The sequence below is a fragment of the Callospermophilus lateralis genome, chromosome 7 (genome assembly GCF_048772815.1).
Source record: "Callospermophilus lateralis isolate mCalLat2 chromosome 7, mCalLat2.hap1, whole genome shotgun sequence".
NCBI lineage: Eukaryota > Metazoa > Chordata > Mammalia > Rodentia > Sciuridae > Callospermophilus > Callospermophilus lateralis.
The window spans coordinates 2,308,307-2,336,248 of record NC_135311.1 but is presented as its reverse complement, the minus strand read 5'-3'; the positions used below and the strand labels follow the sequence as shown (position 1 = coordinate 2,336,248).

The 27,942-nt window shown below is 38.9% G+C and overlaps 1 protein-coding gene across 1 annotated transcript; it reads right to left on the bottom strand.

Annotated features, from left to right (window-relative positions):
• Positions 1-175: 175 nt before the first annotated feature.
• On the bottom strand, positions 176-27,942 carry Prpf3 (pre-mRNA processing factor 3). Its single transcript, XM_076861861.1, has 16 exons — positions 27,819-27,942; positions 25,180-25,369; positions 23,784-23,914; positions 21,581-21,727; positions 19,098-19,181; positions 18,698-18,918; positions 16,699-17,005; positions 15,957-16,123; positions 13,894-13,973; positions 10,999-11,142; positions 9,209-9,308; positions 8,925-9,038; positions 7,417-7,535; positions 7,051-7,134; positions 4,913-4,974; positions 176-532 (listed from the first exon to the last, which is right to left on the bottom strand). The coding sequence occupies exons 2-16, from the start codon at positions 25,322-25,324 to the stop codon at positions 386-388; spliced, it is 2,052 nt and encodes a 683-aa protein (XP_076717976.1). The 5' UTR covers positions 25,325-25,369; positions 27,819-27,942; the 3' UTR covers positions 176-385.

The window sequence follows — 27,942 nt, the reverse complement described above, 5'->3', positions numbered from 1 at the left end:
CAGACATTCCATTACACTTAAACATACATATCCATTTATCCATCCATCATCCATTATATATACATAAATATTGTTGATAAATATGGTTTCCACAGCAATTGCTACAAGTCTGGAAATAAAGACCTGAAGACCCAAACTCTAATACCTATGATTACATGAAAAATATCATACCAAGTTTAAAAATAACTCTTTAATCATATGCACATAGGGGAATATAGGGTAGCTACCAGGCTGACAAGGAAAGGGAATTCTCCCTTTGCCCCAATGTCTGCTTGGCACAGTTCTGAGATCACACACACACATGTGGAAGTAGGTTGGGAAGAAGATTAGGGAGAGAACTGAAGAGAAAAAGGCCAGTGGGGTGAGGAAAGGGCTTGCAGTAGTTTCAGTCAGTGGACTCCAACACAGATTCACTTAGTGCAAGGTCCCAGTAGTGTTCAGCCCCATGCTTTTTGAAATGCTCACGAGCCATATTCTCTGTAGGGCACTGTTTAAATTTCATCTCTCCAAAGCTCCGGTCTTTGGCTGTACCCTGGGAAAGAGATAAACCTTTTAATAAAAACACTAGTTTCTCAGCTGGGCGCAGTGGCACACGCCTATAATCCCAGCAGCTAGGGAGGTTAAGACTGGAGAATCATGAGTTCAATGCCAGCCTCAGTAATGGCGAGGTGCTAAGCAACTCAGTGAAACCCTGTCTGTAATAAAATACAAATTAGAGCTGGGGATGTGGCTCAGTCGTCAAGTACCCTCCGAGTTCAATCCCCAGTACCAAAAAAACAAAACAACAACAAAAAAAAAGCACAACTTTTTTTTTTTTTTTTTTGCAGTGCTGAGAATCCAACACAGGTCTTATAAATTCCAAGAAAGCCCTCTAACACTGAATTATACTCTCAGATCAGCAATTTGTTATTTTTTTTATTTATTCATTTATTAGATACTTGGCACTGAACACCGGGGTGTTTAGTCACTGAGCCACATCCCCACCCCCCAACTTTTTAGACATTTTTTTTTTTGAGACAGCATTTTGCTAAATTGCTGAAGCTGGTCTTCAACTTATAGTCCTCCAGCCTTAGCCTCTGGAGTCACTGGGATTATAGGCGCACCACCACACCCAGCTCAATTATTTATTTATTTATTTTTAATTTGTTCTATTTAGATATACATGACATTAGAGTGTCTTTTAACATATTATACATATAAAGAGTATAATTTAGGATCCCGTTCTTATAATTGTACATGGTATAGAATACCCTGGTCGTGTATTCATATATGAACATAGGAAAGTTATATCCCATTCATTCTACTCTTTCCTATTCTCATTCCCTATCCCTTCTCTTCATTCCCCTTTGTCTAAACCAATGAATTCTTATTCTTTCTCCTCTTATTGTGTTAGCATCCACATATCAAAGAACTCAATTTGTTATTTAAATCAGATATAATGCTTTATTAAAAGACCTAATAAACATTTGTGCCATGAAGTGCCTACTTGAATGCTATTTTATGGTTAAAGCAATTATAATCTCTACCCTTGGACATTCATGAGTTTTCATAAATTTATACAGATGAATTCATACAGCTTCTCTTTTTTTCTTTCTTTTTTTTTTCCTGGTGGTACTGAGAATTGAACCCAGGAGTGCTTTCCCACTTAGCTATATCCCAAGTCTTTTTTTATTTTTGAAACAGGGTCTCATTAAGTTGCTCAGGCTGGCCTTGAACTTTGTGATCATTCTGCCACAGCCTCCCAAGTCTCTGGGACTGACTGTAGGAGTATACTACTACTGGCAGGGTTTAAGTTTTTAGACTAAAGGAGCAAGGATTCTATGCTCTAATATCTGGTTGAAATAGCACATCACAAAAAAAGATAATACAGGGTGTGTTGGGATGAACTTATTTCTCAGTGGGCCTCAAGGAATAGATGTGGGCCTTTGTAGGAAAACAGAGTTAGAGAGCCAGAGTCTGGAAGAACTCTTTTTTTTTAAAGAGATAAAGAGAGAGGAGAGAGAGGGAGAATTTTATTTTATTTATTTTTTTTAGTTTTTGGCTGACACAACATCTTTGTTTATATGTGGTGCTGAGGATCGAACCCAGGCCGCACGCATGCCAGGTGAGCGCGCTACCGCTTGAGCCAAATCCCCAGCCTCGGAAGAACTCTTTTTATAAGGTTTAGTGAAAACTGTGTATACATGCAGGAAGGCTTTGGGGTCCTGAGACAAAAAGCAGTTGGGTGGGAAGAGGAGAAACAAGAGGAAACTTGCAAAGAACTATAATAGGAAGACATAGTACAGGGTGAAATAGCATTCTCAGCAAAGGCACCAGCAGCAATGGCAGTTATAAAGTGATACCTAAAGAGGTTTTCAGGGGGCAGACTCCAATAAGGAGGCTAAAACAGAACTTGGCTTGTTTCTGACTCTGAGGGCTCTCAAAGATAAATGGAAGAGATGTGGAGGCTGGGCTATTAAATATGTAGGTAAGGATTTATGTAACACACAAAAGGTAAAATGATTAGTGTAATTTGTATGCATTAATTGAAGAGTCTGGGATAAGGATATATACTGTTAATAGCAATTTCTATAAATAGTGGTCTTGGGCTAGGGATGTAGCTCAGTGGTAGAGTGCTTGCCTAGCATGTGTGAGGCCCTGGGTTCCATTCCCATTACTGGGAGGGAAAAAAGTAAAAAAAAATTTGATACACAGAGCTGGGGATGTAGCCCTGAGGTACAGCATTTGGTCAGCATGTAGAAGGCCCTAACTTTAATCCCCTGCCATGCCAAAAAAAAAAAAAAAAAATAGTTGCTTTTGGGGCTGGGGATGTAGCTCAGTGGTAGAGCACCTGCCTGGCAAGTGCTAGCTCCTGTTTTTTCTTTATTCATTCATTAATTCATTCATTCATTCATTCATTCTGGTGCCAGGTATTGAACCCTGGGGTACTTAACCATCAAACCACATCCCCAGCCCTTTTAAAATTTTGAGACAGGGTCTCACTAAGTTGCTGAGGATGGCTGTGAACTTGAGATCCTCCTGCCTCAGCCTCCAGATCTGCTGGGATTACAGGCGTGCACCACCACACCTGCCAAGGTCCTAGATTTGGTCCTGAGTACCACAAAAAAAAATTAATAAACAAATAAAATAAAGAACAAGTTAACAAAAATAAGCACATTTAATAAATGGAAGATGAAACTGGGCATGGTAGCACAAGTTTGTAATCCCAACTGCTCATGAGGCTGAGGCAGAAGTTCAAGGCCAGCCTGAGCAAATTAGCAAGACCTTGGTTTGGGGATAGGTGGAGATAAAATAACTCAACCTAAAATAATAAAATGAAAACAGCAATAATGGTTCACTAACAAGAGTTCATGAATAGGGCTGGGGATGTGGCTCAAGCGGTAGCGTGCTCGCCTGGCATGCGTGCGGCCCGGGTTCGATCCTCAGCACCACATACAAAACAAAGATGTTGTGCCCGCCAATAACTAAAAAATAAATATTAAGAGTTCATGAATAAAAGAACTGACAACTCCTACCCTCCCCAGTGCTGGAGTTCAAACCCAAGCCCCCACACATGCTGGGTAAGTGCTCTATCACTGAGCTTCACCCTCAGCCTTTGAATGAATTGGATAAACTTTAAAAAGGTTCTGGTGAAGATGGATTTAGGTCATTTTATGAAGTATTTTCAGACTATTATCTAATTGGGTTCTCAAAACAAAACCTGATAAGAACAGCAAATAATATCCACATTTTTATAGACAAGGCAACAGAATTTAATATTGTCTTGCTCAGACTGCTTTTAATAAGCAAAACCCACTTTTGTTTGTTTGTTTTTTGCAATACTGGAGACCCAACCCAGAGCACTATATATATATTTTTTTGAGTGGGGCGGGGCAGCAAGTACAGGAGATTGAACCCCGTGCTGCCTAACCACTGAGCAACATTTCTAGGCCCCCCCCCACTTTTTTGTGGTGTTGAGGGTTGAACCCAAGGCCTTGTACATTAGAGGTAGGAACTCTAACTGAGCTCTATCTCCAGCCCAAGCCCTTAATTTTTATTTTGAGACAGGATCTAAGTTGCTGAGGCTGACCTTGAATTTTCAATCCTCTTGTTTCAAGTCTCCCAAGTCACTGGGATTACAGGCATGTGCCATCATGCCTGGCTCACAACTGTATATTCTTAAATCTAGGGTACTTCTTTCATCATATATATATTTATATACACACATACATGTACATACACACACACGCGCACACACACAATTCACTCCCCTTTTTTTGAGTCTCATACTCATAACTATGAAATAACTTTCAATTCAGAGCCAAGCACAGCAGCACATGGTTGTAATCCTAGCAACTAATGAGCTGAGGCAGAAGGATTACAAGTTTGAGGCCAACATCAATAATTTAGCAAGGCCTTAAGCAACTGAGTGAGATACTGCCTCAAAATGAAAGAAAAAAGAAAGGGCTGGAGATGTAGCTCAGTGGTGCAGTGCCTCTGCGTTCAATTCCCAGTACCAAAAAAACAACAAATAACTTTCAAGTGAGAACTTTTCCTGGTGCTAAAATTTTCCATACTTTTCCAGACAACATATACTATATGCTGATTAATTTAACAAAAATGTAGCTGTCTCTCACTCTGAAGATGACCCACATTCTCCCATCAATGTGTACTCCTAGCTTTACCCCCAAAGCATCTCTTTTTTGACACTGCCCCCATTCTCACTTAAATGTATCTACTTCCTAATTAAATGTCTTAAAACATAATAATTTAACTAAAATATAATCAGGAAACATTTGCTTCCAAATGTTTAAAGACAGATTCTAAAAAGAAACAGAGAAGTTTTATTTCATTTCATTGTTCCACTTGTATAACTTTAACCATCAGGAACGAGCTAAAGTTTTACTTCAATGCTTCACAAAGGATCACCTACCTCCCAGACTAGTACACATTTGTTGGTTTTCTTCACAGCTTCCTCATCAGATTCTTCATCATCTGGAAAAGACAATGTAGCTAAATTTTATTCTAGACTCATGACAAGAGACCACAGATTTAGATTCTAAACAAATAATATTCAACTCTACCCATGTTCTCTTAAGTATTATCATCTTTTTCCATGTACTGAAATCATGTTTTGCTTTCTGTTAATTTTTATTTTTCTCATATTAGAATGGAAGCTCCAAGAAGAAAGGGTCTTAATTCAACAAACATTTACTGAGGACCTACTGTGTGTTAAAAGCTGTACCAGACACTAAGAATAAGGAAATAATAGATAAGCAATCAACAATAAAAAGTTGTCCTAGGCACTCTCAGAACCAGGCTTCGGATGATGTCTATATGATAGGTTATTCTTTTTCTTTGTTGCTGTTGTTTTTTATTTTTATTATTATTTTTTTTAGTTGTAGATGGACACAATACCTTTATTGTATCAGTTTTTATTTTTATGTGGTGCCAGGGATTAAACCCAGTGGCTTACGCATGCTAGGCAAGTACTCTATCACTAAGCCAGAGCCTTGGCTCCTGATAAGGTATTTTTAAGGACTCCTTAGCCTAATGGAGGAGAGGCATGCAGATACATCAAATGAAAATATCTTAAGAATACTTGCTAAAAAGAATATAGATTATAGAACAAAAGTATACTTTAAATATGTTAAGGAGAAAAAGTACAGAAGGACCACACTTAGGTAAAGTTAAGAAAAGTAGAGTTCTCAGTCAGGCTCAGTGATAGGTGTATTTAGTCCTCAGCTACTCAGAAGGGTGAGGCAGGAGGACTGCTCAGACACAAAAGTTCAAGACCAGCCTGGGCAACATATTAAGACCCCAAAATGTCAGAAGTTGGTCTAGGTCTTCAAAGAAGGGAAGAATTAATTTTTTTGGGGGGGGGCGGTGCATACTAGGCATTGAACTCAGGGATACTTAACCACTGAGCCACACCCCCAACCATTACAAGGTCTCACTAAGTTGTTTTGGGACTTGCTAAGTTGAGGAGGCTAACCTCAAACTTGTGATTCTCCTGTCTCAGCCTCCTGAGTTGCTGGGATTACAGGCTTGCACCCCATGCAAGTGGGAAGAATGAATGCTGACATAAATATAATGGCTAGGAGAATGTCAAGTGTGTGTGTGTATGAATAAAAAAGTTGGGCAAAAGAATGAAAAATATTTTTTCATTTTTGGTACTGGAGATTGAACCCAGGGTGCTTTACCACTGAGCTAAATCTTAGTCCTTTTCACTTTTTAATTTTTGAGATAGATCTAAGGTGCTGAGGATGGCCTCAAACTTGTGATCCTCCAGCCTCTGACCCCCAAATTGCTAGGTTAAAGATATGTGCCACAGGCTGGGGATGTGGCTCAAGCGGTAGTGCGCTCGCCTGGCATGCGTGCGGCCCAGGTTCAATCCTCAGCACCACATACAAACAAAGATGCTGTGTCCGCCGAGAACTGAAAAATAAAAAATAAAAAAAAAAGAAAAAGAAAAAGACACGTGCCACCACAGCATGATTTTTTTTTTTTTTTTGGTAGTGCTAGGGATGAACCCAGGGCATTGCACATGCTACGCAAGTGCTCTAACCTTGAGCTATAATTGCACCAAAAAGTTTATCTTTACTTAGTAGGACTATAGCTCAGTTGGTAGAGTGCTTGCCTTGCATGCCCAAGGCCCTGGGTTCAATCCCCAGTACCACAAAATAAATAAATAAATAATTAAATAATTAAAAATTAAACAAATTCTTGATCAAAGCAAAAAGCTTTTAATGATCAGAAAATTTTTTTCACAAACTAAATATATTCATGTATCAACTATGCAGATTCAGGACAGACAGGGAAACCATCGATAATAGAAAAGCCTTAAAGGACAGGCAGAAAAATAATTTTAATATCCATGCATATGACCATGTAACAAATACTGTATAATTTCTAGCAGGCTCACAGTCTGAATAAATCTTACTGAAGTTCCTGAACGCTGTATATACTGTTAGCCGGAGTCTCTCAGGAAAGGATAAATGGACAGATGTACCATCCCTACCTCCCACAGATCACAGGACCCCCAATTTATCCCCTCTAACCCCCATTCACCATCTCCCTTTGTGTTAGATGTCTGTTCGTCCCACTTTATCCGATGCAGCATTAGACGCTTAAACTTCTTCTGAGCCTTGGGGCCTGGAAACAGAGAAGGAGAATTTTGCCAGAGCCATAGAAAATAATGGGATAGAAAGAACCTCTCAGCTCATTAATGTTCAGACATTAATGTGGTAGTTGAAGTAATCCCGGGAACTACATCTGTGGCCTTCTACTCCAAAAAACACAGAAAAAGTAGCCCAGTATATTATATCCAGGTATGGTTCTAAAACACCTTATTTACTCCCTTTTCCCCACAATGCTAATCACTCTAGGCTTAGGGTTGTCTGGGGACAGTCTCTCTCAAATTTTTTTCAGACTCACCCCCTTCCACTACTACCACGTTGACATCCTTGTGCAGTACCACCACCCCTGTCAGGTACAGTTGCCCAGCATTGGCCTCAATCTTGAACTTCTTGGCTGGGTTGCTCAAATTTCGAACTCTGGAGGAGGGAAAGCTTAGTTATGTCTTCAATTTTAGCAACAGTAGCTACCTGAATGGAATGGCAAACAAACAGATGAATCCAAAATGGTTCTCTCTCTAAAAACAAAGATCTTTTGAACAACCATATTTCCATTTTCTAATATTTCTGCAAAGTGTACAATTTACAACAAACAGCAGTTAATCAAAATTTACTCTATAATGAATTCTTTAGAAGGATATACTATCACCCAAAAATATTTATAAACTTCTGGGTAATGGTGTAAAGATCTACAAATTCTCCTTCTTCTTTTTTTTTTTGGATACCAAGGAATTGAACCCAGAGGTGCTTAACCACTGAGCCACATCCCCAGCCCTTTTTTACATTTTATTTAGAGACAGGATCTAACTGAGTTGCTTGGGGCTTTGCTAAGTTGCTGAGGCTGGTTTTCAACTCCCAATCCTATGTCTCAGCCTCCTGAGCCGCTGGGATTATAGGCATGTGCTAGCACACCCAGCTACAAATTCTTTTGTAGATGCCTAAAATGTAGTCACTATGTAAGCATAAAAATTTTCTAGAGGGCAGGAAAAACTGTTAGGTAACAATTACCTATAAAGAATAGTCCTTTAAAAAAAAAAAAAAAAAAAAAGTAGACCTAAGAGATCAAAGAAGAGGGAGAGAACCTTTATACTAAGTGCCCTTCTGTATTGTTAGAATATTTTTATCTTAATAAGCATTCACTACTTTTTAAATAATGTACCACGTTTATGATAAAAAGTATATAGTTTAAAAAATAAGTATATTTAATAAATAGAAGGATAAAATAATAAAAGGAAAACAATAAATCAACACAAAGGTAGAAAAATACTTACAACATACAAATTCATTTTGGAGTGAGGATAAAAAGATTACTGCAATACTCAGAAAAGTTGGTTGGGGGCTGGGGCTGAGTGATAGGCCACTTGCCTAGCACATGTGAGGCACAGGGTTTGATCCTTAGCACCACATAATAAACAAAATAAGGGTATTGTGTCCATCTACAAATAAGAATATTTACCACAAAAAAAAAAAATGCTAAGGAAAGAAATATTAACGCGTTTTGAAGAAATATGATATTTTATACTTCACAATAACAAACAATTTTTACTTAACAACTTGGCCTGAACAAGTATATTCACTCATTCATTATTCAAAATAAATGTTGGTTAACTAAGAAGACTTGAGATGAGGAAAAATTAGATAACAACAACAAATAAGAAATATTTAATTCTCCACTGGAAAAGAATGACAAGCTCTTGATTCACACTAGGGTTATTAAGCCAGAGTAGGAAGTGGTACAGGGTATACTTTAGGCCACAATGACTCTGTCTTGTGCACTAGATGGAAGGATGGCCTACTATGGACACCTACCTATATACAGATATGTGTACCCCCTGTGAAATGTCTTCTTTAAGCTTTTTAATTTTCTTGACCTTTCTCTGTTCTGCTGTAAGCTTTCGGGCAGCGTTGGCCTCTTCATGCGCTCTGTCGTGACAGGAAGGACATCCACAAGTGAGAAAGGCATTGAAGACCAGAGGCAGGGCTAAGAGAAAGAGAGAGCAACAGAGGACTCTCCCCTCCCTCCAAATATGGATCCCCCAAAAGTTTGAAAAAGGCACTCGCCCTGGGTTTCCACCCAATCCCATGGCACTTACTTCTGTCTTTTTGCCATCTGAGCTCTGACATGGGCTTCTACCTTTGTGGGGTCTTGAACAGCTTCTGTCCCTAATACTCGCATCAAATTAGAAATTCTCACTGCAGTGGAGAGAGGACAGCAATTAATCTCCTAAATTAGTTCTCTTGCTGGAATAACCTGTTATCTTTTCTATCAATTGATATTGTTACTTCTATTAAATCTCTGCTCAAAAAAATCACCCCCTCCAATAACTCCTATCTTGAAAATCCCACCAATTAACTGTTTTCACAGTTCACACAATTATTCTGAAAAATCGGTATGCATTTATGTTATGAAAGACAAGCAGCTGGGCACAACGTGTACTTCTGTAATTGTAGCTACTCATAAGGCAAAGGCAGGAAGATCACAAGTTCCAGGCCAACCTGGGCAACTTAGGGAATTATCTCAAAATAAAACAAATAAACAGCTGGTGATGTGGCTCAGTGGTAGAGTGCTCGCCTAGCATATAAAAGGTCCTGGGTTCAATCCTCAGTACTGAAAAAAGAAAAAAATAAATGTAATTTCTTTGGTATTTTTTGCTCTTATAGTATCTAAAAAAGGAAATCCTATATATACCAGTGCTCATTCAAAATATTAACTGAATGATAATGGTAACTACAAGGGTGAATTTTCTTACACCGAATTTTCATTTTAAAAATTAAAATATTAAATTTTATGTATAAGTCCATGCAAACACTACAACTACTACCTTAGCAAATTTCAACACTAGTATATTTTTCCAGGAAAATCAGAGTGTTAATATAGCCAATAAGTGACCTCTATCATGAATGTTTTGACCTGTCTTTTTCTTTTCTTTTCTAAGAATTTAACCTTAATTTTATCCATTTTTATGTGGTGCTAAGAATTGAACCCAGTGCCTCACGTGTGTTAGGCAAGCACTCTACCACTAATCTATGACCCCAGCCCCTGACCTGTCTTTTTTTTTTTAATATTTATTTTTTAGTTATCGGCAGACACAACATCTTTGTTTGTATGTGGTGCTGAGGATCGAACCCGGGCCGCACGCATGCCAGGCGAGCACCTACCACTTGAGCCACATCCCCAGCCCCCCCTGACTTGTCTTAATAAGAAAAGATACATAGGGGCTGGAGTTGTAGCTCAGTGGCAGAGCGCTTGCCTAGCATGCATGAGGCACTGAGTTCAATCCTTAGCACAACATAAAAACAAACAAACAAAATAAAGGCATATTGTTCATCTACAACTACAAAAAAATTTTTAAGAAACGATATGGGCTGGGGATGTGGCTCAAGCAGTAGCATGCTCGCCTGGCATGTGCAGGGCACTGGGTTTGATCTTCAACACCACATAAAAATAAAATAAAGATATTGTGTCCACCCAAAGCTAAAAAATAAATATTAAAAAAAAAAGAAGAAGAAGAAGAAGAAAAGAACAGACTGACAGGTGCAGTGGTATATGCCTGTTATCCCAGGGACTCAGGAGGCTGAGGAAGGAAGATCCCAAATTCAAGGCTAGCCTCAACCACTTAGCAAGACCATCAGCAATTCGGCAAGACCCTGTCTCAAAATAAAAAATTAAAAGAGCTGGGGATGTACCTCCATGATAAAGCACCTATGAGTTCAATCTCCAGTACCAAAAACAAAATAAACAAAGAAGATGGTAGGAATTCAAGGAAAGAACCCAAGAATGATTCTGAGAAATAGAAAGCACTCAAAAAGAGATGTTAAGGTTCTCTAGAAATAAAGAGATAAATCTGCCACCCTTTTTAATAGGCAGGGCTAAGACATGTACCTTTGGGTTCTGGAGGAGGCATCAGGCCCAGTCGGACTTTCTCTTGGAGTTCTTTCTGTGCTTCCCTCCTTGTTTGCCTTCGCAGCTTCTTCTGTTCCTTCTTGGTGAGATACACCCCCAGAGTAACTGGTGTGTCATTGTCAACTATCAGAGAAATAAGCATACCAAAGCAATAAGAATATTAGGGTCACTTAGGTAAATACCAATCACTTTCAAAGGATATTTAGCTGAGTTATCATTAGTTGTTTGTAAGTTGTGATAGGGAACTGCATGATTACATTTTAGAAATGGATTCTCATCTTTCATAAATAGTGTTCTAAGTCAGTTTTCTTTAAGCAGTTAAACCCTTTCACCAAATGAAATGTAGCAAATACAAAGAATAAAAAAATTAAAGCAGTTCTAGTTCCTCTTGGTGAGGATTTGGGGTAAGTGAAAGGTATCTAGAATTCTACTTAGATCCCACCTCCTACACCTCAATGTTTCCATGGAATGTGATTTGAAACTACTGGCTGAGATGATAAAATTTATAATTTTAAAGTCACAGCATATGGTAAGAATGCACTGAATTCATAACGCAAGTCTACACAATAATTTAAAACAAAAACTAGTTGGGCATAGTGACAGGTCTGTAATCCCAGCAACTCAGGAAGTAGAGGCAGAAGGATTGCAAATTCAAGGCCACCCTGGGCAACTTAAGAGAGACCTTGTCTCTTAAAACAACAACAAAAGAGATGAGGGGTCCTGGGGTTGTGGCTCAGTGGTAGAGCGCAGGTCGGCCCTGGGTTCCATCCTCAGCATCACATAAAAGTAAATAAATAAAATTAAGATATTAAATAAATAAAGGTATGCAACTGGGGATGTGGCTCAAGCAGTGGCGAGCTCGCCTGGCATGTGTGTGGCCCGGGTTCGATCCTCAGCACCACATACAAAGATGTTGTGTCCGCCGAAAACTAAAATAAATAAATAAATATTAAAAATTCTTTCTCTCTCTTTAAAAAAAAAAAAAAAATCTCTCTCTCTAAAAAAAAAAAGAAGTATGCGTCCAACTACAACTAAAAAATATATTAAAAATAAAAAAGAGAGAGAGAGATGGGAATATATTCCAGGGGTAAAATGTGACTGCAATCTACCCCCCTGTACCAAAACGAAACAAAACCCACATTCTTCTAATGATTTACACTATTTAAAGGTAAACAGAATCTGGTAAAATAAAAATAAGTAACTACATTACAGGTTGAATGCCACTAAGCTGAAAATACCAATTCTACCATGCTTCAAAATCCAAAACTCTTGGGCTGGGGATATAGCTCAGTTGGTAGAGCGCTTGCCTTGCATGCACAAGACCTTGCATTCAATCTCCAGCACCAAAAAAAAAAAAAAAAAAAAAAAATTTCCCAAACTCTTTAAGCATCATCAGCACTAATAAAATCTGCAAATACTTCAAAATCTGAAAAACTCTGAAATATGAAACACTCTGGTCCCAAGCCTTTCAGATAAGGGATATTCCAACTGTATCTAAAGGTCTCAATCTATTTTTCTTACTGGGAGATATTGTCAAGTGAAATTTACCAATTAGGCTATTTCCTTGGTTCATCTCAAGTCTGATGAAGAGTGTTAAAATTGTTTAGATCCACATAACTTTTGAGATCTCTACATACAAAAGGAAATTTCCAATGTACTTAGTGATTTACCCAAGGCATTCAGCTTGGTAAAAATACAAAAATGCAGCCACAACTAAAACCTCTCTTTTGACTGAGCCAATAAACTTTTGATACAAAAAGAAAAAGAAGAAAAGAAAAAAAATGAGCCAAGCACAGTGGCACACTCCTATAATCCCAGTGACTCAGGAGGCTAAGGCAAGGCAAGAGGATTACAAGTTTGAAGTTAGTCTCAGCAATAGAGCGAGACCCTCAGGAACTTAGGGAGACCCTGTCTCAAAATAAAAAATAAATAGGGTTGGAGATATAGCTCAGAGGTGAAGCACCCTTGGGTTCAATCCCTAGAATGGTGGGGATGGGGAAAAGAAACAACAAAGAATAGGAAAAAAAAAAAAAAGACTGAAGACAAAGATTAAAGATGATCAGGAATACATTGGTAGTGTACAAGACTGGAGTTGCCGTTTACCACTATTGCAAAAGTCCAACTTGTAATATACATCAGTGAGGCCATCTATAGACTGGGCCTCAATGCTCTACAGCTACATGTCTAATATGGTAGCTACTAGTCACCTCTACTATTTAATTAAAATTAAATAAAATAAAAAACCAAGGTCCTCAACTACACTAGTACAATTCAATGTTCAAGTGCTCAATAATCATGTGTCAGGCATGGTGGCACACACCTATAATCCCAGTGGCTCAGGAGGCTCAGGCAGGAGGACTGGGAGTTCAACGCCAACCACAGCAATTTAGCCAGGTCCTAAGTAACCCAGCAAGACCCTGTTTCTAAATAAAATATTAAAAAGAGCAGGGTGCGGTGTGCATACTTGTAATCCCAGTGACTCGGGAGCTAAGAAAAGTGGATCGCAAGTTCAAAGCAGCCTCAGGAATGGCAATGAGCTAAGCAACTCAGTGAGACCCTGTCTCTAAATAAAATACAAAGTAGGGCTGGGGATGTGGCTCAGTGGTTGAGTGTTGCTGAGTTCAATCCCAGTACCCCTCCCCCCAAAAAAAAAGTACAAAAAAGGCCTGGAGATGTGGCTCAGTAGTACCCTTGGGTTCAATCCCTGGTACCAAACACACACACACACACACACACACACACACACACACACACACACAAACACACACAGACACGTACGTGGATAGTAAATATTATCAGAGATGCAGAACAAGTCCATCACTGCTGCATAAAGTTCTGCTAGATAATGCCTTGATTGAGTAATCAATTCATTACCTGGAGGATTGAGCTGAGCTGGATGTTCAACAAGATTTGTGATTCCAAAATAATCTTCTCTCTTCGGATTTTCCTCTGTACTAAAATTGGAGTAAAAAAAAGATAACAGGATATATGGGTAGAGAGGATGCCAAGAAAGGGACTCTCAGACACACAAAGAAAAATTCCATTTTCTATTATGTGTTCTAGCTTTTTTTTTTTTCCAATGTTTATTTTTCAGTTTTAGGTGGACACAATATCTTTATTTTTATTTGCATGTGGTGCCGAGAATCGAACCCAGTGCCTCACGCATGCTAGGCAAGTGTGCTAACACTTGAGCCACATCCCAGCCTCGTGTTCTAGCTTTTAACATTATACATCTATAATATGTAATTAGATTATACATTATATTCAGTATGAGAAACCCAAGTCCCAGTAAGGCTAGAAGTTCTCTCCAAACTAGTCATTCTCAATCTTTTTTGTAGCCTAACACCCCTAAATACATACCACATTCTCTCATTAGTAATAATAAATACTTGAGATGGTGGCTGACAAAAGAAGAGTAGGAAAAGGCCAAAACACAGTCTTTTAAAGCCATATATCAAAATGATGGAGTAGATATAAAGTTGTCCAAATGCATTAATAAAACTTTATTTATCATTAACTGTACCAGCAACTAAGAATTGTTGTTGTGTTCTACACTGAATCTTTTTTTTTTTTAATATTCTTAGTTGTAGATGGACACAATATCTTTATTTCATTTATTTATTTTTATGTGGTGCTGAGGCTCAAACCCAGTGCCTCAAACATGCTAGGCAAGCGCTCTAACACTGAACTACAACCCCAGCCCTACAATTGGATCTTTAAGAAATGTAATAACAGCCCGGCACAATGGCCCATGCTTCTAATCCCCATGGCTCCAAAGGCTGAGGCAAGGGGATCCATCACAAGTTTAAAGCCAGCCTCAACAACTTAGCAAGGCCTTAAGTAATTTTAATTTGAGACCCTGTCCCAAAATAAAAACTAAAAAGGGCTGTGGATCAGTGTTTGAGGGCCCTTAGGTTCATTCCCTAGGACCAAAAAAATTTTTTAAATGTAAAACCAGCTGGGTGTGGTGATGCATACCTGTAATCCAAACGGATTGGGAGGCTGAGATATGAGGATTGCAAGTTCAAAGCCAGCCTCAGCAACTTAGCAAGGTCCTGAGTAACTTAGACCCTATCTAAAAATTTAAAAATTGAAAAAAAAAAAGGGTTGGGGATATAACTCCTTAGTTAAGCACCCCTAGGCTCAATTCCAGGGGTGATACTTAGAATATGTAGTTTAAGGGCTGGGGTTGTGGCTCAGTGGTAGAGAGCTCTCAGCTAGCATGCATGAGGCACTGAGTTCGATCCTTAGCCACATAAAGATAAAAAATAAAGATATTGTGTCCACCTTAAAAAAAAAGAATATGTAGTTTAAAAAATGTATTTAAATGTGATAATATATACAACTAAGATGCACCAATTAAAAAAATGTGGAAAAAAAAAAAAAAAAGAAAATTTAGTCAAACAAAAACCAAAGCAAAACATAATAAAATCCTCACCAGAGCTTTGACTCCTGCTACTTTACAGAAAAAAGAAAAGAAAAATATGCTAAAACCAAATAAGGATGTGTAACAAAAACAAATAGGTACTGGGTTCAGTCTCTAGCACCACTTAAAAAAAAGAAGAAAAATTTTTGCCAATTTGTTTTTATAGTTTATTTGTGTCCCTAATTCTGCTACATTAACAAAAAGCTTAAAAATAACCCATATTGTTTAAAAACATATGAGCTTTTGTACAGTTATCTACTTCCCTTAGATTTAACAATTTTATTTAATATCTACCATTTTTCCCATTAAAACTATAGCCTTGGGGCCTGGGGTTGTGGCTCAGTGGTAGAGCGCTTGCCTAGCATGTGTGAGGCACTGGATTCAATTCTCAGCACCACATATAAATAAATGAAAAAAATAAAGGTCCATCAATGTCCTAAAATAATTTTTAAGGAAAATTAAAAAACAAAAAACTAGAGCATTATTAAAAGGTATTAATTAACAAACTCACAGGTCGAAGCCATTGGGGATGATGTATGAGTCCCACCACTCAATTTCAGGAATATCGCCTTCTTTTAGCTCTTTCTTAGGAGCAATGAGGGCGAGCCTAGTTGAAGTATGAATGCCTGTTTTTCGAGCAGCCTGTGAAATCTCTGCCTGTAGCTTCTCCAGTTGAGCCTAAAAACAAGATAAACCAAGATAAGGAAGATAAACTGGAGCACCTCTTGTTAACTTTCTACATCTAACACAATGGATTCATAATATCTGAAAGAAAAAGAGTTGTTTTGCTTTATCCTTTAATTCATTTAAATACATCTCACCTCTAACTCACAGTGTAGGCCTCCAGCAGATATGCAGAAATGGGATTATATGAAAACCTCACTTTGAGAACACAAAAAAGGAAAGGCAAAACTACTTGAAAATATATTCCATTCAACTCTCTAGTTGTGGAAATTATATGTAGCAAATTTTAACACCAGGCTAGATTTCCTCAGTCACTCAGAGACCTTTGAATTGCTTCCCTCTACTGGCAGCTGCATGTGAAAATTTTCAGACTCAATATTATTTCCACCTATGTACAAAGTAACTAGAAAGAGAAATCAGCTAAAAATCATGTATTCCAGGAATATGGTATTTAAAGTTACTTATTGCTTAAAATTACCTATTTGTTCAATTTCCCATAATGAAAGAATTTATTTTCCTTTGCATCAGTTTCCTAACTTCTAAAGTCTGTTATACTCTAAGTTAGATACCTTGGTCCTTAATCGTTGAGCAATCTTCTCAAATTTGCCCTTGTCGTGAAATTTAAATGTTCGTCTTTGGCGTTGGGAAGGGGCAATTGAAACTCGGGGGTCAAAAAAAGTATTGGACTCCATGTCTTCTGATGGCTTTTCTTTTAGCTGTTGCTTAAACTGTTCCCTCTTCACAGCACGAATATTGGCCTTAAGGGTAGGCATGCGGTGTGTCAGCTCAATCTCCTTGCCAGTTGCATCTACAGTGCGACCTTGCTCATCTAGGATCAGTGGTGTAGGTTTAGTTTGATCTTTTAACTCTACTTTCCTGAAAAATATCCCACAAAGAAATAGAGCTGGAATATTAAGGCAAACAAAATAAAACAAAGCAAAACCCAATAAAGACAACTAGGTAAAATAATGCTAGGGAACATAATCCTATCAGGGAATAATAAACTCTGGTTTAAAAACATCAAACTGGCCAGGCACACTAATGCACACCTGTAACTACTAGGGAGGCTGGGACAATAGGAGTGCAAGTTCAAGGCCAACTGGGTCAACTGAATGAGATGCTGTCCCAAAAGGGGTTGGGAGACTGCTCAGCACTAGAGCTCTTGACTAGTAAGTGCAAGACCCTGGGTTTGATCCCTAGCACCACAAAAAGGGAAAGAAAAATTAAAAACATCAAACTGGAGCTGATATACTCAGTGGTAGAACACTTGCCATACAAGGCCCCGGTTTTGATCACCAAGCAATGCAAAAAACAAACAAAACACATTGATAAAACTAAACACACACACACACACACACACACACATCAAACTGGCCATTTGGATTTAGGGTACAAGTTAATTGATTTAATTTACAAATTATACTGAGAGGAATTTATAATCCTATCTTTCTTTATTCCTGAATCATTCTTTTTTCGTATGCACGCTATGCAAACACTCTACCACTAAGCTATATTTCCAGCTCTTCTAAATTCTTTTTTTTTTTTTTTAAAGAGAATTTTTAATATTTATTTTTTTAGTTTTTGGCGGACACAACATCTTTGTTTGTATGTGGTGCTGAGGATCGAACCCGGGCCGCTCGCATGCCAGGCGAGTGCGCTACCACTTGAGCCACATCCCCAGCCCCTCTTCTAAATTCTTGAGTCAGTCATGGGATGCCAGACCAATCACAAATGTTAAAACTAAAGTCTAATATCTTTTTCTTTTTTTGGTACCAGGGATTAAACACAGGGTTGCTTAACACCAAGCCACATCCCAAGCTCTCTTTTTTTGTATTTTATTTAGAAACAGACAGGGTCTCACTGAGTTGCTTTGGGCCTCACTAAACTGCCCAGGTTGTCCTTGTACTTAAGATCCTCTTGCCTCAGCCCCCCCCCCCCCACTGGGATTACAGGTGTATGCCACAACATCCAGCTAAGTCTAACATCTTTGTTCAGTTGTAGAGAACCTAAGATTAGGTCTCTTTCAATGCAATTCAGTGGCTAACAGAGTTAGAAATCCAGAAACATGCCAGGTTCAGTGGCACATGCCAGCAACATAGAAAGCTGAATCAGGAGGATTGTAAATTTGAAACCAGCCTCAGTGAGGCCTTAAGTAGCAATGCACGGAGACTCTGCCTCAAAATGAAAATAAAAAGAGCTGGGCTTGTGGTGCACGCCTGCAATCCCAGCAACTCAGTAGGCTAAGGCAGGAGGATCACAAGTTCAAGGCCAGCCTTAGCAATTTAGTGAAGCCCTAAGCAATTTAGCAAGACACTGTGTCAAAAGAAAACATAATAAGGGTTGGGGATGAGGCTAAGTGGCCCTGGGTTCACTCCGTACAAAAATAACATAACATAAAATAAGCTATGATAGATATGAGCCCCTGTGTTCAATCCCCAGTACACGTGGGGCGGATGAAACTAAGAAATTATTTTAGGTTCTTTGGAAAAAGACTCAATGACATTCAAAAGTATTTATTTCTTCTCAAACTTCAGAAATGACAAGGGATTTTATGAAATATATACTCACGGAGGAGCAATGCCCATGGCATGGAGATTAGCCAGGCCCACCATGTTGGCATTGCCAATGAGCCCTGGCTTCAGTGCCAGCTGGGCTTGGATTCGGGCTTGTAGCTCAGCTGCTTTCCTTGCCTTCTCAATGGCATCATTCATGAAAGTAGCAGCCTGGGAGGGCTGAATGGTGTTGCCAATTGGCAGACGTTCTGGTTGGGAAGAAGAAGGGGTCTTTGGCTGTGAGATAGAAAAAAAAAAGAATAGGGATTGAGATAGGCAGAAAGACACACATACACATACCTTGCTAGATTACAGCAGATGATTGTGGAGTGGAATGTTTTGGATTTTCATTTGAATGGATGGCAAGAAATTCTGTGATAAAGATGATTCTTTTCAGAGTAATCTGGGAATAATACCTGAGGTGTTGGAGGGCTAATGAAGCTCAGCTGTTTTTTCCTCTCCTCAATTTGTCGTGTTGCTGCCTCCATCATCTGTTTGATCTGCTCTCCAGAGAAGGAAAAATTGAAAAGTATTAATTTTTCTGTTTTATTTCTCCCATACAGGTTCCTAAATCCAAAAAAGTGTTCAGATCTACAAACCTTAAAGTTTCTGAATGACTCTACCATATTCTGTCTTTACCATAGACTAGAAAAATTATCATTTATTTATTTTTGGTACCAGGGATTGAACCCAGGGGAGCTTAACCACTGAGCCACATAGCCAGCCCTTTTTATATTTTATTTTGAGACAGGGTCTTGTAAGTTGCTCTGGGCCTCACTGAGGCTGGCTTTGAACATGAAATCCTCCTGCCTCAGCCTCCCGAGTTGCTGGGATTATACATGTTTTCCAACAGGCCCAACTAGCCTAAAAAATTTAATAAAGACAATAGACAGGTGAGCACTATAATTTTTCAACTTTTCTCCCAGGGCAGAACTGACTTATTACATACCTTGATGATTAAGGCTCAGACAAATCGGAGTAATTATCTTAATTCTGCCACTTACTGCCTGTGTTACCCTGGACAAGGTACTTAACTTCTAAAGCTCCCAAGTGTCAAAAAGGGTGAAAAAATAATATTAACCTTTCAAGACTATTATGAAAATGAAAACAATGCATACAAACATCCTAACAAAATGCATATAAATAATTATATTTCAATTGTTTAAAAAATCCTTGAATTCCAAATTCAGGTAACTATACATGATGGTGCAAAGATTTGTTCTTTAGCCTTCATAAACTCCTTATCCTGTCCTAAAGAACTTCAGAATGATAAGCCTTAAGAACATAGGGCTTAATATAACTCCTCTCTGATTTTCCACATAGGGCCTTCTTTTGGGCTTGGGCTGTGGCTTAGTAGTAGAGTGCTTGCCTAGCATGTGTGAGGCACTAGGTTCGATTCCCAGCACCACATATAAATAAATAAAGGTCCATCAATAACCAATACAATTTTTTTAAAAAGGGGGGCCTTCTTTCAAGTTGCTTCACGATATTCCCCTTTCAACCCCCTCTAATATGCGGGCTGAACCCAAGGGCACTCTAGCCTAAGCTACATTCCCAGCCTATTTATTTTCATTTTTAAAAAATTTGAAACAGAGTCTGTATTATAAAGTTGCTGAGGCTTGCCTCAAACTTGTAATCCTCCTGTCTTAGCCTCCAGAATTGCTGGGATTACAGGCCTATGCAACTGCACCTGGCTGCTCCAAGATATTATTTTTTTAAATTAGTTTTTAACACTTTTGTCAGTAGGTGATATATTTACACAGTTCGTACTTCAAGAAAATTACATGAGGGTACTGAATTCTTGTAATCCTAGAGACTTGAGAGAATGAGGCAAGGCACCTCAAGTTCCAGGCCATCCGCAGCAACTGTGAAACTCACTTGTAATCACAGTGACTCAGGAGGCTCAGACAGGAGAATTGAAAGTTCAAGACCAGCCTTAGCAACTTGGTAAGGCCCTAAGCAACTTAGCAAGACCCGGTCTCAAAATAAAAAATAAAAAGGACTGGGGACAAGCACCCCTAGGTATAATCTTCAGTACAAAAAAACTGTTAACAGTGCCCATTTTAAAAATACACATGCTTGGGATGGGGACATAACTCAGTTCATAGAGTGCTTGCCTTGCATTCATAAGGCCTTGGGTTCAATCCCCACCACCAAAAAAAAAAAAAAAAAAAAAAAAAAGAAAGGTTTTTACTGAAAAAAATATAAAATTAACTTAAATTTTTTATAAATAGATTATATTTTCTTTGTGTATTTTAAAGTTATTCTCCTCTGCTATCTAGCTAAGTTCTGATCATTTCATTTGATTTTCCCAATGACTTGATGAGGTAGATAATTGGGCAAACAAATGTATATGATACACATTGTTTGATACATAGTAGGTGCTCAGTAAATGCAATTTCTTTCTTTCTTCTTCTTTTTTTTTTCTTAAGAGAGAGAGAGAGAGAGAGAGAATTTATTTATTTATTTATTTATTTTAGTTTTCAGTGGACACAACATCTTTGTTTGTGTGTGGTGCTGAGGATCGAACCAGAGCCACATGCATGCCAGGTGAGCACGCTACCACTTGAGCCACATCCCCAGCCCCTAGTAAATACAATTTCAATAATCCTTAATTAGAAAACTCTGGGTTAAACCAAGAAATGCTAAAATATAAAGCAGGAAATAAAACTTCCCAAATGGGGCTGGGGTTGTAGCTCAGTGGTAGAGCTCTTGCCTTGCAGGCATGAAGCCCTGGGTTCTATCCCCAGGACCACAAAAAATAAACAAATAAAAATAAAGATATTGTGTCCATCTACAACTAAAAAAAAAAAAAACCTTCCCCAAATGCTAAACACTAATTCAATTAAGATCAACTCATTCAATCACTTTGCTTCTAGTCTAGTCCCTAGTAACTAACCTGGAGTTTAGTTAGCATTCCAGGGCTCTCCGAAGGAGGCCCAGGGATCACCTCTGGCTCCTCTTCTACCTCCTCAAAGCGGGGTATTCGTCGCTTCTTTACTCCAGATGATTCCTTGGAGATCTCAGAATCATCACCAAACACCTCCTAAAGAAACCCAAGATGAAAGAAGAATTGTATCCCTTCCCATCAGGAGAAGCAAAGAATCATCCTAGCCCCTACCAGCATTTTTGGCTTTTCCCAGGGGAATATGACGCAACCTTGCAAATAACTATTTGCCAGAAGCAGGGTCTTCTAGACTCTCCACCAAGTGGATCATTTCACCCAACTTCATCATTCTCCTACTCCAGCCAAGCAAATTTCATCCCCATGTTCCCATCTCAAGGCCTTCACAAATGCTACTGCCCACATCTGTTAGATTCTCCTTCAACTTTTCTAAAACCCCTGTTCCAAATCCTGCCTAAAACTCACCTCCTTCAGGAAGTTTTCCTCATTATAACCTTATCCCACTCTGATCAAACTTTTGTTTCACATTCTCTTAGCATTTAAGAGCTTGGTTTATATTAGGTTAAATTACATTGCTAATACTCTGTTTGTCAAGTGTTAGGTCTTTCAATGGTAGTATTTTCTCCCAAGTATGGTCTAAGCTCTTCTAGGAGAGGAACTTTCTTTTTCAGTATTCCCCAATAACACTTTGTTCTCATCAAACAATGGGAACTTAAATATGTTGACTAATTTGCAAGGTGAATTTAACAGGACCAAGAGTGGCCAACTGGAAGGGACAATGGGAAAAAGCAAATGTACACACCGGTGGTAGGCTTTGGGTGACATCCCCTCTTCACTAGGAGGGCTCGTGTTTTGCAAGGACATATCCTCAGCCAGGGGCGAGCGCTTCCTGGAACTCCTACAGTTCAAGAAAAAGGACTCTCCCATAATATATTGTGTGGAGTGGGGACTTGAATGGACCAAAAATGGGACCCATATCCCATGGCTATCTAGCCACATCCTTTGAGAAACCAATTTTATTCTTCCCACCCCATGGAGTCGCTTCATTTATAGTATGGCCTCAGCACTTACATAGTGGTATGCCCTATCATAATACAATCTTCACTGCAAGAATCTATATATATATTGTATATTAATCATTTCCCCTTAAACATAACAAAGTTCAACACAGTCTGAAATTCTATAACTTACCCTAAAATTTCCATAAAACTACTATTCATATTTTATAATCTGTGACTGTATTTTATTGTACCTCCCACCCTTTTTGAAATTGCAGCTTTTTTGGTTTTACAACAAGAACTATCTCTCATTCCTGTGATCACCCTACAAAGCTCTAAAACAAAAGGCACAAGAATTTCTATTTTTCTTTGTTCCAAGTCTGGCCAAGCAGACAGTGCTTGTCAACTCTTTGTCTCAGGAAAAGCAAATGGGATAGTGAAGGTATTAGAAGCACTTTGGAAGGTATAATGGGAGTCACACAAACACTTTTTTTTCCCCCCAAAGAGAAACAGATAAAGGGAAATGAAATAGAGATACTGGTTGCCCGAGGGAAATGAGATAGATCAGTTCCCTGACACTGATAATATTTTTAAAAAGGCCATGACAAATCAGCAACTATAGAATAAAATGTGTAGTATTATTGCAATATTGCTGGCCCTATTAGTACCCGCTTCACGTGGCCAAATGACCTGCAATATGCTATACAGCAAATACTAAACACTCAAGAACATAATAAATACTAGCTATTTTTAGGTATATTATATGCAAACACATTGCAGAGAAACCTCAATAAAGAAACAATGAGGTCTACCGTTCAGGTAGCAGTGGAGTCACATTCTAAAGCAACTTATAGACTTCAAATAAATCAAAGACATAAAACCTTAGAGCAATCAATTCACAGGTAATAGTAAAGCATGGGGTGAGGGGGTGTACAGGATAAACCTAGGGAGACGTGAGAACCAAAATTCCTAACTGGACATGAAAAGGACAAAGCTATCAATTGTTTCTTTGGAATATTTCAAATGAACTTAGGTAGTTCATCATCACAAAGATGGTGAAAACAACTCACCTCCTCTACGTTAGTCTAAAGACCTCTCTAAGTAATAGTGGATATCAATGTGTGACCCAAGTTAAGTCCAGCAACTTTGTCATCATTCAGAACACTCCTGAGCTCATTAGATAGTGAACTGTAACCTACCTTTAGCTCGCGTTTTCTGCTCCTATCACTGCTAGACTTAGAATGCCTAGAGCTTCGACCTTCCTCCACAGCTTCAAACAGTTTGTCCACAAAGCGAAGAGTAGAATCATCAAGAAAAGGTTTCAGATGGTCTGAAAGGAAAAAAGAAGTGCCAGAATTGAGAAGGTAAGAGTACAATCTAATACTAAGCAAATACCATAAAAGCACTGGACTTTTTTTGAAATAGGGTTCTCACTATGTTGCCCAGGCCGTTCTCAAACTCCTGGGCTCAAGAAATCCTCCACTACTGCACAAGGTTAATATTTTCTCTTTTCATATCTATGTATTCATTTATTCATTTTTTGCAGTACTGGGTATTGAACCCAGTGGCACTCTGCCACTCAGCTACATCCCAACTCCTCTTTCTTTTTTATTTTGAGACAAGGGCTCACTAAATTGCCCACGTGGGCCTTAAATTTGCATGCAGTCTTCTTACCTCAACCTCCCAAGTAACATTGGGGCACTTAACAATGGAGCCACATCCCCAATTTTTTTTTTTTTTTTTTTTTTTGGTGAGACAGGGTTTTGCTAGGTTGCTAAGGCTAGCTTTGAACTTGTGATCCTCCTGCCTCAGCCTCCTAAGTCACTGGGATTAGGGGTGTACACCACCATGCTCAGCAGGAGGGAGATGTTTTTTAAAGTTCTTTGTAGGATCCCCATAAATTCTGTTACACTGAATGATTCTACCATCTGAGGTAAAAACAGCTATAATTTTTTGAAGTAGGAACACAGCCAGAGTAATCTGTTAAAGGTGAGCACCAAAGCTTAAGATGAAGCTAAGTGCAGCAGCACACCTGTAATCCTAGTTACTGAGGCAGAAAGATTGCAAGTTTGAGACCAGTTTCGGCAAGACCCTGTTTCAAAGTTAAAAAATTTAAAAGGCTAGGGATGTAGCTCAGAGATAAAGCACCATCAGGCTTAGTCCTCAGTTATTCCCAAGAGAAAATTTTCAGATGAATAATCATCCTAACTTTCCCCAAATAGTAAATTGTAGATTACCATTAACAAATCAATCTCCATGAACATTTTTCATTTATTTCTTAAAAACTTTCATATATTGAGATAGCAATCTGAATCTGAATCTGAACATACCTGTCTGGCATATTTTCTAAGTAAATCTATGTTAGGTGGCTCAGTATGATAGTCAAAAGGGAGTCAATCTGAGATTCAAGATAGGCGCCCCCCTCAAAAAACAAAAAACAAAAAAAGCAGTAAGAAAAAATTTAATTTTAAGTTATTTCTACTACAAAGCAAGAGAACATAAGATGTGGTCTGACCTCTCTTTCTTTAGATATTCGTAACAGAAAGAATTTCGGGGTTATCCATGTTAAGTCAAAAGAGTTAGAATAGTACATACCAGCTGCCTTCTTCTTGTCCATGCCCTTCCCCACACAGTTCAATGCTGCTGTGACAACTGTGGGCTCTGAAAAACCCAGTACCCTCTTCACCGTCTTCTCTATCCATGGTTTCAGCTCATCCAGCTCCCTCTTAGACAGTGCCATTTTTCAGGAAAACAACAAAAGCTCAAATAGGACTCAATACTACACCTAAAAAGAATTCAAGAAAGAGTTAAATGAGAAAATAGGAAAAAACTAAGCAATCCAGGGCAGTGGTTTATAGATCAGAAATGCCCTGTCCCCCAGCCCTCAATCCCTTGGTAAGTTTCTCCACTTCATTTGAAGGCAAACATTCTCCCTAAAAACCATACATATGTGAAGAAGAAAACACAAGGAAATGGGTTCCATTTGATTTTTATCCTTAACTCGACATCAGTGCATCAATAACATCTATGGAATAAACTCTGGAAACACTTAGTTCAAGAAATGAGTTCTAGCTTCTTTTTTTTTTTTACCCTATCATATAAAGGACTAGACAAACATGTAACATTAAAACAAAGCTAAGAAGTCCATCCAGAGGTAAGCTTTTCTATTTCCAAACGAGCATTCCTGAACCTAGCCCTGACCTATGGATCTCTCTTCTAAGGATGCAAACAAGGGAGGATTTATCCTGGTCACTCATCCTGTATTAAGTCTCCTAATCTTAAGAATGTTCTGTCACATTTCATTGTAGTTATTTGTGCCATTAGGAATTCGAGACACAAACAATTGTGTATCATTTTTTATAGGGTCTGTCAGCTGACTTGAGCATGACCTCTCAGTTCAGAAAAGAATACCCTCATTTGGACTCTCTTCCTTTCCTTTTTTATCTTTTTTATTTTTTTAGCTCAGCAGAGAAAACAATATAAAAAAGACTCTCCACAATAAATCTTTATTATTTAATGCAACTTCATATAAAATTTCAACATTATTCATGTTTACATTTGATTTCCTCCCTAAATCTCAAATATCCTCACAAGCACAGAGAATTTCCTAATTTTCTGCATAACGATTATGACAGTCTATAAACTACATTGACCTCAATTTGTAAGCTAACTTCTTTATAACACTGCCACTCATTATAGTATGATATGAAAATCCATCTTTCAAGATGTTTTAAGTCATCTTCTAAAAGATACATTCTGACTAATTTCTACATTCTTGGTAAGTATACCCTCTATAATATATGCTGCCAAATAGTGAATTTAATTTTAGCATATGTGAACAAAGCAGATTAAAGTCATGAAATTAAGGAAGATTTTGTGCCTAAGTGACAAATCACGTGAGTAATTTACGGTGGTTCTATTATCCCACCATGAGAGCAGTACTGCATATCAATTTCTACTTATTAAATGTGCATTGTTGGGCTGGAGATGTGGCTCAAGCAGTGGCGTGCTCGCCTGGCATGCCTGCGGCCAGGGTTGGATCCTCAGCACCACATACAAACAAAGATGTTGTGTCCGCCGATAACTAAAAAATAAATATTAAAAAAAAAATTCTCTCTCTCCCTCCCTCTCTAAAAAAAAAAAAAAAAAAAAAAAAATGTGCATTGTTCAGGTAGGGCTGTAGCTCAGTGGTAGAGTGCTCTCCTAGCATGTGGAAAGCACTGGGTTCAATCCTCAGCACCACATACAAATAAAATAAAGGCATTGTGTCCATCTACAACTAAAAAATAAATTAATTAAATTAAATTTAAAAATTTAATTTAAAAAAACAAAGTAAACGTGCATTGTTCAAAGAAGCCTATACTAGCCCAAAAAGGGTTCAGAAGCACTCCAGGCACCAAAATCACTGAAAAGAGGTCACTGAGCAGTTGGGACACTGAGATTATACACCATTTACAAGCATTAGGCAAAGAAATCAATACATTTGAGTCTCAGTTTATTCATCTTAGAAAATGAGGACAACTGCCACAGCTACATCATACTTAATTCAAGTAACTCCTAAACACAAGCAGAGTACTTGCTGGGTGTTGAGGACATATACAACAATGAACAACACACACCAGAATCCTTGCCTTGACGACCTCTAGCCCACTAGAACTGACTCGCAGGCTAGGAAACACAGGCAAGTCGAAAACCCAAAGCAATAAACGAAGTACCCCTGTTACCAGATACTAACAAATGCATACCACTCAATCCTCCATGAGATGATGAGCAAAATAAACAGTCAATGGGCCAAAAAAAAGTTCCCCACAGTCACCAGCTTTGTCATTAACCACGGGGTTCATCACAGCTGCATGGTGGTGGGGAGCCGGCTACGAGAATGAGGCAGGGAGCTCTGAATGGGCAGGTACCAGAATCCCATCTCCTTGGGATTCCTTCCTCGTCTAGCTCCAGTTCCAGGTCCCCTGAAGCCCCGCTTTTCTACGTCTCCTCTCTGCCCCACGGGCCGGGTACCCCACCACGCTCCACCCCAACTCCTCAGCTCGGAGCTGTCCCCTTCCCGCCCCCGCCCTTCCCTCCCCGCAATCCCATTCCAGCGCCGCCTCCTGCGGACCGCTCTTCCCTCAGCTGCTTCCCGCTCAACTCTCCCGCCAGGCTCTTCCCCTTGGACGCAGCCCGGGCCCCAGTCGCTCCGACCGAAGGACACCTTTCCTGGGCCCGGGGCCACTACTCACCTCACAAACTTCAGCCCCTGAGACGGAGCCCGAACGTTACACCGGAACCGGAAACCGTCTGACCGCCCTCCGGCCTGCCGTCGCCACCGACACGGCCGCCGCCACGCTGAGGTCCCCCGCACGT

Excerpts from the sequence above, each read along its gene's own strand:
- Prpf3 (XM_076861861.1), bottom strand. The coding sequence starts at position 25,324 with ATGGCACTGTCTAAGAGGGAGCTGGATGAGCTGAAACCATGGATAGAG. Across the intron at positions 18,919-19,097 it reads TTAGCCCTCCAACACCTCAG|CCAAAGACCCCTTCTTCTTC; the intron begins GTATTATTCCCA and ends TCTATCTCACAG. Across the intron at positions 7,135-7,416 it reads CGTGGTAGTAGTGGAAGGGG|GCCCCAAGGCTCAGAAGAAG; the intron begins GTGAGTCTGAAA and ends CTCTGTTTCCAG.